This window comes from Pollicipes pollicipes, unplaced genomic scaffold (assembly GCF_011947565.3).
Source record: "Pollicipes pollicipes isolate AB1234 unplaced genomic scaffold, Ppol_2.1 Scaffold_3087;HRSCAF=3621_pilon_pilon_pilon, whole genome shotgun sequence".
Classification (NCBI taxonomy): domain Eukaryota; kingdom Metazoa; phylum Arthropoda; class Thecostraca; order Pollicipedomorpha; family Pollicipedidae; genus Pollicipes; species Pollicipes pollicipes.
This window is the reverse complement of record NW_023596225.1, coordinates 40,393,903-40,404,231: the sequence shown is the minus strand read 5'-3', so window position 1 is coordinate 40,404,231 and position 10,329 is coordinate 40,393,903. Positions and strand designations below refer to the sequence as shown.

General features: G+C 63.3%; 1 protein-coding gene across 1 annotated transcript in view; it reads right to left on the bottom strand.

Annotated features, from left to right (window-relative positions):
- LOC119090157 (neuroglian-like) overlaps window positions 1-10,329 on the bottom strand; it is a 51,388-nt gene that overhangs the window by 4,933 nt on the left and 36,126 nt on the right. The window contains 15 exon segments of the mRNA XM_037212948.1: window positions 224-246; window positions 248-408; window positions 748-866; window positions 1,270-1,504; window positions 2,196-2,364; window positions 2,366-2,521; window positions 2,917-3,084; window positions 3,560-3,713; window positions 4,105-4,196; window positions 4,946-5,408; window positions 5,792-5,985; window positions 6,329-6,490; window positions 7,318-7,457; window positions 8,661-8,854; window positions 9,342-9,457. Coding sequence (XP_037068843.1) covers window positions 224-246; window positions 248-408; window positions 748-866; window positions 1,270-1,504; window positions 2,196-2,364; window positions 2,366-2,521; window positions 2,917-3,084; window positions 3,560-3,713; window positions 4,105-4,196; window positions 4,946-5,408; window positions 5,792-5,985; window positions 6,329-6,490; window positions 7,318-7,457; window positions 8,661-8,854; window positions 9,342-9,457 — 2,546 coding nt within the window.

Here is a 10,329-nt window from a genome sequence, read left to right as displayed (position 1 = left end):
GTGTCAGGAACATTGATAAGCGAAGCGGGCCCACCACACACATTTTCAGGTAACAGCGGACACAGCCAACACCACGACTCCCAGCCGCACTCAAGAATACCCCCACCCCAGCCGCGCGTGGCCGAACGGCACCGGGCCCGACCGGCACCGGGTGGTCTCGGAGCAGCACGCTCCGGGCTGAACGCGCCGCGCCGAGACTCGGGGCTCCCCGGCGGCGCATCACGGCCCTGCGGCGTGTCGAAGGTCAACCTCACTCGGCGGTCCCTCGTACATCCGGTTGAAGGACAGAATCTGCACCTTGTTGCGCGCGTGCGGCTTGAACTTGGTGACGAGCCCCTGGGTCACGTCTGGCCCGAACGACATCTCGCGCTTCTTGTCGGTGCCCTCCTTCTCGGTCCAGGTTTGGATCTGGCGACGGCGAGGCGCGGGCCGGATCAGGGGCGGCACAGCGCGGCACGACCGCCGCCGAGGGGCGGGGAGCGGCCGCCCGCGGCAGATCCGCGCCGGCTCAGACCGGCGCGCGGCAACCACCGGCGCAGTCCGCGCCGACAGGCCGGAGCGGCGTCTAACACGCCGCGGCGAGCGGCCGACTATCAGCGGCGGTGTTCGTGGACTTCACCCCGCCACTAGCCGCTCGGTGCCTCGCGTCCGTCAATACACGACTCACAACGGCGCCAGTGACGGCGTCTCAGCCAGCCGGCCGAGCGCCCGCCGGAGCGGCCGGTGCCGGAGGACGCCGGCGCTCACCTTGTACCCGAGGAACTCCCCGCGGATGGTCGAGTTGTCCACGGGGCTCCACGAGAAGAGCGCGCGCTTGCCGTCGTAGATCTTCTCCAGCCGGAAGTTGGTAGGCGGCGCCGTGGGCACTGTCGGACACAGAGCGGGCACCTCAGCCTTCCCACCGCCCTCCAGGTACGCCCCAGCAGCAGCGACTCTTCGCCACAAAACGCGCCGAATCATCGTTTTTTTCTGATTTGTTGGGTGCTGGACGAGGGGCATTTCACATTCACTGACGCAACAAAAACACATAGGATTGTGTCTAGCAGATCTCAACGGACAGCCGGGCGTGTCAGTGCTGGATAACCGTGGGTCCGACAGACCTGCTTCAAGCCCTGCCCACGCACCGCTCTGGCGCATGTGTCGGCAAGCACGCGCCGTCCCTCGCAGTCCGCGGCGCCGCGCCACCGAGCGCGTGGTCGCGACAGCGCGTCCCCACCGCCGCAGCCCCGCGTCGCAATGACGAGCCCGCCGCGCCGCCCGACCACTCACCGTCCTCGCCCGAGTAGCCGATCACCTCGGCCGACTCGACCACGCTCTCGCCCAGCTCGTTCAGCGCGTCCACGCGGATCTTGTACGGCACGTAGGTGGGCTGGTTGGGGATCACCAGATGGCCGCGCCGCCAGTCCATGATCACCTTCTGGTTCCACTCGGCGTTCGACTCGTTGCGCTTCCAGCGGACGAGGTAGCGGAACTTGGGCGCGTTGTGGTCGATCTTCGACATTGGCTGCGGACGACACGGCGGGTCAGGCCGGCCGGCCGCTGGATGGTTGAGGCAGCACGCCAGTGCCACGGGGACGGGCTCCAAGACCGATCAAGGCAAGAAGGGTAACGAAACAATCACTGATCAGAACAAGTGTGACGGCGTCGATCAAGACGAAGGTGACGTGACAAGTCACGGATCAAGGCGAGTGGGATAATGAGACAACGCACCGACCAAGACAAGTACGATAGGACAGGTCACCGATCAAGACAAGTGGAATAACGAGACAACTCACCGATCAAGATAAGCGTGACGAGACAAGGCGCCGATCACGACAGGTGTGACGAGACAACTCACCGATCTAGACAAATGGAATGACGAGACAACTCACCGATCAAGACAAATGGAATGACGAGACAACTCACCGATCTAGACAAGTGGAATGACGAGACAACTCACCGATCAAGACAAGTGGAATGACGAGACAACTCACCGACCAAGACAAGTGGAATAACGAGACAACTCACCGGTCAAGACGAGTGAGACAGCGAGCTAACTCGCCGACCAAGATCAGTGAGACAGCGGGCCCACTCGCCCATACGTGCTCATCGGTACGTACAGCCCTCTTGACACAAGGCGCCTAACGGGGCCGGCGGGGAGCCACTCGCAACGCGACCGGCGACGGACCGAGGCCGCACGAGGCCGGCGCACTCACCGTCCAGCGGATGACCAAGTTGTCCGGCTTCGTGCCGCGGCCCTCCACGTTCTTGGGATTCTTCTCGGGCAGCGCCTTGGGCGTGGTGCACACCTCCGAGTGGCCGGACGGCAGCGACGGGCCCACGCGGTTCTTCGCGATCACGCGGAACGTGTAGTTGGCCCAGGGGGCTGATGCTGACCGTGTAGCTGCTGCTCGAGGCTGGCGAGTTGGCCGCCTCTTCCCAGGTGTCAGGCGCGAAGCTGGTGTTGTACTGGATGGTGAAGCCCAGGATCGGTGCGCGGTTGTCGCCGTTCGGCTGCCACCCCACTTCGGCCACCTGCTCCCTAGGGGCAGCGCACGGGCGGCGTCACACAGGCGGGGGGCAGAAGCATGGTCATACTTAGACAACACACAGGCAGCATCAGGCGGGCGGGGGCGCCAGTAACACGGTCACCCTCAGAGACGACACACGGGCGGCGTCAGGCAGGCGCAGGGGCGTGGAATGGTCCGCATCAGCGGTCAGACACCGGGCCGCATCAGGTGGGCAGGGCCCACGGCCATTCCAAGAGGACAGGCACCCGGGTCGCGCCAGGTGACAGCGACCCCGCCAGTCTGGAGCGACTCCCGCACCGCGCGCGACGTCAGTCACCCTCAGAGACAGGGTGCGCGCCCACGGCGGGCCCCATCCACGGGCGGCACGCGGCCGAGCGGGCGCGTCAGCCGGCCCCCGTCGCCTCACCTGCAAGCGACGGTCTTCAGCGTCGGCGCGTTAGGCACGTCCTCCACCTTGAGCGTGGCGTCGTCCCGCGCCTCGTCCAGCTCGGTGGACGCCACGCACGTGTACACCTTGGAGTCGAGCTCGGTCGTCTTGGTGATGGTCAGCGAGTTGTCCGACGTCTGGATGAACCTGTAGCCGCGACAGCAACGCGTTCGGGTGGGTTGATTGACAATGAGCTCGCTCCACGCAGGTACAGCGCTGCAGAAGTCCTGCTTGAAGTCCCGTTTATGTATCTATGTGGGGTATACCATGGCGTGCCGAACATGCTCCCACGCTCGCCAGCATTAATAGCAAAGCATTACCTTGTCTTGACAAAGCGGACAGCCACTTGTTTCAGACCGGGCAGGCGGGGTATGTAGACACAACATGCCTACGTAGACACAAGGCAAGCTCCCAGAAATTCACGGATATCACATCGGAATTAGACACACAAGCTGGTAGGAACACCACCTTAACAAGGGCAACAGCGAAAACGTCGCCCGCACGCCGAACAAGCAGCTCGTAAACCGCCGGGCAGCACGGCGCGCGTTCTGCTCGACACTGGCTTCGGTCGGCGGCGCGCGCTCCAGTCGGCGGCGCGCGCTCTCGTCGACGCGGCGCTCACCTGGGCTCGATGTCGAAGTTGATGGGCACGCCGTCGGCCAGCCAGCCAATACTGACGTCAAGCGTCGAGTCGACGGCGGCCGTGCAGCGGAAGGTGGCAGAGTTGCCGGCCACCACTTGGTAGTCCTCGGGGCCCTGCGTGATGCGCGTCCGCTCTGGCCGACGGCGAAACAAGGTCAGATCAGGCCAGGTCAGGTCAGGTCAGGTCAGGTCAGGTCAGGTCAGGTCAGGTCAGGCCAGCCGTGGACAAGCGCCGCCGCCGCCCCGCTACCCACACAAACGCGGCGGCCGCGCGAGTCTGAGCCGGTCGCGCCGCGCGCCGGACGGAGCGAGCCCAGACTTACACGGACACCATCGCCAAACAACCCACTAATGCAGACGGGTGTGAAACGATTCACGGAGGTGAGACAACAAACCCGCCTACGTGCACGTCAGCTTCACCGGTTCACCGTCAGCAGTCGCCGTTTGTACGCCGCGAGGACAGCGAACACTGCTTGTCTGAGACAGTGTGCCGCCCGGCCATCAACAGGAGGCTCTGCAGCGCACCTTTCACGACCAGGGTGCCGTTGGCTGAGTCCTCGCCCAGCTTGCTGGTGGCCAGGCACATGTAAGTTCCGGCGTCGGGGAAAGTCACGCTCCTGCGGGCAGGCCAGACGGCGGCGGTCAGTGCCGGTGGTGCCGGCAGACTCCACGCCCGGAGCCCGCGGCCAGGCTCGCGCCAGGCATCCCGGAGCTCGGCCGGCGCGCCACGACCAGCACGGTACCAGCACGGCCTGGCCAGCACGGCCTGGCCAGCACGGCCTGGCCAGCACGGCCTGGCCAGCACGACCTGGCCAGCACGATCTGGTCAGCGCCACTGGCGCCGTTCTGTCCAGCAGAACAGCCGAGGGGCGTCTTCTGCCCCGCAGGCCGGCGAGGGTGAAGCGGTGAGAATTGATTAATAGCCAGAAGCGTCATGCTTAACAACTCCCTGAATGCTTAGCAGAGACGACTTAAGATCATGGCCACGCATGAGCCGTTTGAAGACCGGCACCAACACCCCACAACAGAAATTCCATTTCACCGAACACCTTTTCCGCCCTGCGGACAACACGACCGGTGCCTCCCCAATTAAGATGTGGGTCCGTATGTGCGTGGACCTTTTCAACGGCAACGACAGGCTCTAGCAGCCGAATAGCAATGCACCGTACGGCGATACCGACCTAGCTAAGGCCAACCAAGTACACTCAACATGCCAACCTCGCCGGGAACTGCCTGGGCAGCCGTTTGGCGCGGGGTCGTCCGTCAGCACCGGCGCTGGGACGGACGGGAGGGGAGGGAAGGGGAGGGGAGGGGAGGGGACTAGGGTACTCACTAGGGGACGGGTAGGGGAGTGTAAGGGACGTACTTGATGGTCATGGTGCCGTCGTCGCCGATCTGGTAGCGCCCGCCGGTCAGCTCCTGCCTGTTGTCGCCGACGCTCAGCCACTTGACCTCCGGGTGCGGCGCGCCGAACACCTTGCAGACCATCTTGACGTCCGTGCCGACCACTGCCGCCACGTCCTGCGGCTTCTCCTGGATCTCCGGCGGCAGCTCCAGCACGTTCACGTACACGTCCTTGTACACGTAGCCGTTGTTGTTGGTGGCGTTGCAGCCGTAGTTGGCCGTGTCCGACTTCTGCAGGTTGGTGATGGTGATCTTGTTCGGCGTGACGGTGCGGCGCGGGTTGGGAGGCGCCTTGTCCAGCGGCATGCCGTTGTAGATCCAGTAGAGATCGGGCTTGGGCACGGCGTCGGCGGCGCACTCGAACACGACCGTCTCGCCCTCGGCCGCGTTGCGCACCTCTGGCTCCTTGGTGAAGTACGGCACGGCTGCAACACGGCCGCGGGTCAAGTGTTTGCCAATGGGACTACGGAAGAAGCTTAGGAAACTGCACGTGTTTTTGAACGGAACTTCCATCGCACCGAGCGCACGCATAGACAGTTAGCATGACAGTTACCCATTTTACCACGCACAGACAGTTACCATGACAGTTACACATGACAGCTACCAGCTCGCATCAGCCCATATATCTACACCTGAACTTATCCATCAGCGGCGCAGTGAACTGTAGAATTCTCGGAGCTCGGCAACAATTCAAAAACCAGCTACCAACGCACCCATTCTGCAATAGGACAGAGAACTCACAAACTCTGGAAGACCTGGTACCGTGCCGCGAAGCTGGTGCCGCTATCTACATTAGGAGTGTACTCACACTCGAGTTTGAGGTTAAACGAACTCGTCTTCGCCGTGCCGACGCCGTTGCTCGAAGTGCACTCGTACTCTCCCTCATCTTCAAACAGGGCCTCCGTGATCAACAGGGACTTGCCGAAGTTGCTCAACTTGACGCGACCATCGCTGAGATCGAGCACGCCGTTGGATCGCTGCCACTGGGTGGTTGGTAGCGGCCTGCCGGCGGATGACGTCACGGTCAGAGGTCGACGTTACGGATGTGCGCACCACACCAGCCGGAAACATCGGAAGGTAAACGCTGTCTGGATCCGTGACATCAGCGCAAAAACACCGCATGTACGTCAACCAGCGCGCAGCACCAGGATTCGCCCGCTATAAACAAGCCATCTTTTCCTCTCGACGCATTCGACGTCACAAACACGCCGGTGACATGAAACAGGCCGACGGCGGCGTCAGCACACGCGCACCGCCTGACACACGACACCTGACGCCTGTCACCCGCGCGACGGACCCGTGGTTCATGACACAGGCCGGTGGCGCCGGGCCGGGCGTCACTTACGTGCCGCTGTAAATGCACCAGATCTCCACTTTGCTGCCGCGCAGAGCTACGATGTTCTTGGGCGACTGGTACTGCTTCATCGGCTCCCGCTTGTTCTTGGAGCTGACGCTGCCCGTGCGGATCACCGACAGCTCCACTCGGTTGCCGACCTTGTATTCATTCCTGACAACGCGGCAGCGGGTCACGCACTCAGGCCATCATCGCGCGCACACTTCGGCGACCCGGAAAGATTTGGCCAAGGCGCCGACCTCCGCCCACGGCCGGGAGCGGACGCAGTGATTCAGGGCACACAACCAGATTATGATCGCGTCCACCGCATTGCATCGCATCGGCCCTACATCGGCATCGCATCGGCCCTACGTCGGCATCGCATCGGCCCTACATCGGCATCGCATCGGCACTACACCGGCATCGCATCGGCACTACACAGACATCGCAGTGGCACTACCAGGACAGGGAGCCTCTACCACTGGGTCCTGTGCCATAGCGTTACACACGACGGAAAAATGTTCAGCCCTCTTTTGCTGACAAGCTTTAACGTACTTACCCCGTGCCCTACTCTGGGCAAGCCGGTCAATGCCAATACGACGAGTTACGTTTTGCGGACGATGCGATCGATGGCATTGCTATCAAGCAGTGCGCGCCGAATAAGCAACGCCAAACGAGTTCGCCTTGGGCCTGGACACATGCGGTGCCGTTTAAAAAAGGACCTGCATTACAAGCGACAAATAAGTCGCACCTGACGGGACGCAAAATTATCGTTCTGGTTTGGGCCACGTCCCGTCGCGCAGACAGCAGTGAACATGGTACGCTGCACCTGCAGCTTGCACGTTTTGTGCGCTGGTCTGCTGGGAACAAAACTTGCATGTGACCGCACAAATACTCTAGTTACGGGCTGTTCAGCACAACATGGGCTAAGTACGGGTTGTCTCACAAGCACCGACATACACCGACGTGCACTGGCAGTAGAGTTGGCCGTCCACCCTTACCGGAAAGGGGAGGTGGCCGAGCAGGCGTACACAAAGCCGTTGCTGGCGTCTTCCAGGGTGACGTTGCTGAAGTAGAGGTTACCGAAGGGGCCGACCGTCTGGCGGGTTGAGTTGATGCTGGAGAGGGAGCCACCGTCGCCCTGCCGGCGGACGGTGACACAGGGTCAGGGTAGGGGCCAGGGTCGGGGTCAGGGTCACGGTCGGGGTCAGGGTCGAGGTCGAGGTCGGGGTCGGGGTCAGGGTCGAGGTCGGGCCAGGGTCGGGGTCAGGGTCACGGTCGGGGTCAGGGTCACGGTCGGGGTTGTGGTCGGGGTCAGGGTCCGGGTCACGGTCGGGGTTGTGGTCGGGGTCAGGGTCCGGGTCACGGTCGGGGTCATGGCCAGCGCGGCCAGCGGTTCCAGCGCCGTCACACGCCGCCATGCCGAGTGTGAGGACACAAGCTCTGCCTGGAAACAACTTTGATCGAATAGCCATGCCTCCAAATCATGCCACGACACAATAACACACCCTAACCGTCGTCACGATACAGTGGCACGCCATGACTAGCGTCACGACACAGTGAGACACCATGACCGGTGTCACGACACAATGACACATAACGACCGGTGCCATGAATGTGACACACCATGACTGGTGTCATGATAAAGTGACACCATAACCGTTGTCACGACAGACGCACCGTAACCGCTATTCCGACAAAGCGGTACCCCATGACCTGTGCCACGACACGGTCCTCCAACACCACCGGTGTCACACCATAGGGGGGGGGGGAGGGGGGCACAGTGACCTTCGTAGTCGACCCAGCCCAAAACACCACTGATGCATTAACGTCAACACGGCGTCATAGTAAGACCAGCGTCTCTGCAGAGCGCCACATTACCACCAGTCTCACAGCACTGACACGTCGCGCGCAGCGTCCATGACACAAATGCATCGTAACACTCATCACAGCACGGCGTCTGCTACAATGCGGCCAGCCGCAGCACGCGCACTGTGGTCACATCACAGCCAGTGTCATGCCACAAGATCGCATCGTGACACAGGGTCGTGTTATGACACAGGGTCGTGTCATGACGTGTCATGACATCGTGTCATGACACTGGTCGCGTCCCGCCCGGCATCCCATCTCAACCAACACCACCGAGCAGCCGCAGCAGGAGTCGTGCAGCAGGGTCGGGCAACAACCGGCGCCACGGCGCGACGACGGACCACGCGCGCGGCGCCGCTACCCAGCCTCCCCACTCATTCCGATGTTCCGTACCGGGCAAACACCTCATAACGGCGTTCACGTCCGGCCCTGCAGGCGTCACGGCCCCCGCCGAGCGGCGGCGGCGGCGCCTGACCTGTATCATCCAGTGGACGGTGGGGTTGGGGTAGCCCTCCGGCGGGTTGCACTTGAGCTCCAGCGGCTCGCCCTCGTTGGCCGTCATGGTGATGGGCGGCTGGTCCTTGAACGAGTTCAGGTCGGACTTGCGCACGAACACCGAGTTGGAGGTGGCCGTGCCGTGTGTGTTGGTCGCCTGACATTGGTACGAGCCTGCCGGGGGCGGCGCGGCCGGGTCAGCGGGGAGGCGGCGGCGCCCGCTCTCGCCTCCGCGCGCCGCCGGCCGAGGCGAGCGCCCGGCGCGCGGTCTGCACCCCAGCTTCAGCACGCTCAAACCTGGCCGACGATCACCGATGTGCCTCGCAGGCCACAGCGTTGTCGCTGGTGACTAGACTACCGCAGCTCCACGCGTCCGGTCGGCTAGCGCGGAGCGAGAATTGGTATGTCAACTGGTGCAGTGCCGCAGGGCCACATTTTTGTCAAGCGATTCACACTACCGATCCACACACCTTTCATCAGCAATCCCCAGCATACTGGGCCCTCGATTGAAGTACTCACAACGCCCATGGCCATGTCGGCACACGCACACATTCGACCTCAAACTGTGGACACACGGCCCCCCCCCCCCCCACCCCGCACGCAAGCACGCACGCGCACAAAACGCGCCCGCCGGTTGGCCGGCGGTGCGAGCAGCACTGACCAATATCCTCCGCCTTCGGTGACGTGATGACCAGGGTGCCACGGTCCGGCTGCTGGGAGATGCGAGTGTCGTACACCGCCCACTGGAACGGCTTGCCGTTCTTGAACCAGAAGTATCTGCCGCAGGGGAGGCGCCGCGTCACCCCAGCGCACCAGACACGACGACAACGGACGGGCAGCTGGCAACGAGAAGGTCGGCTACCATCGCCCGACATCACGCGGCGTGCCCGCGCCTGAAGGGCGGCGTGGCTCCCGATCCACCGCTCGCGCCGGGATGGTACCGACTCCGGGCGAGAGCGAGCGGTAGCAGCAACTGGGGCTTCAAGGCGCTTCGACTGCGCGGTCACACCGCGCCCACAGACGGAGCCAGGTGACCGGTCATACCGCGCCCACGGACGGAGCGAGGTGACCGGTCATACAGCGCCCACAGACGGAGCGAGGTGACAGGTCATACAGCGCCCACAGACGGAGCGAGGTGGCAGGTCATACAGCGCCCACAGACAGAGCGAGATGACCGATCACACAGCGCCCACAGACGGAGCGAGGCGACCGGCCATACAGCGCCCACAGACGGAGCGAGGTGACCGGTCATACATCGCCCACAGACGGAGCGAGGTAACCGGTCATACAGCGCCCACAGACGGAGCGAGGTGACCGGTCACACAGCGCCCACAGACGGAGCGAGGTGACCGGTCATACAGCGCTCACAGACGGAGCGAGGTGACCGATCACACAGCGCCCACAGACGGAGCGAGGTGACCGATCACACAGCGCCCACAGACGGAGCGAGGTGACCGATCACACAGCGCCCACAGACGGAGCGAGGTGACCGGTCATACAGCGCCCACAGACGGAGCGAGGTGACCGGTCATACATCGCCCACAGACGTAGCGAGGTGACCGGTCATACAGCGCCCACAGACGGAGCGAGGTGACCGGTCATACAGCGCCCACAGACGGAGCGAGGTGACCGGTCACACAGCGCCCACA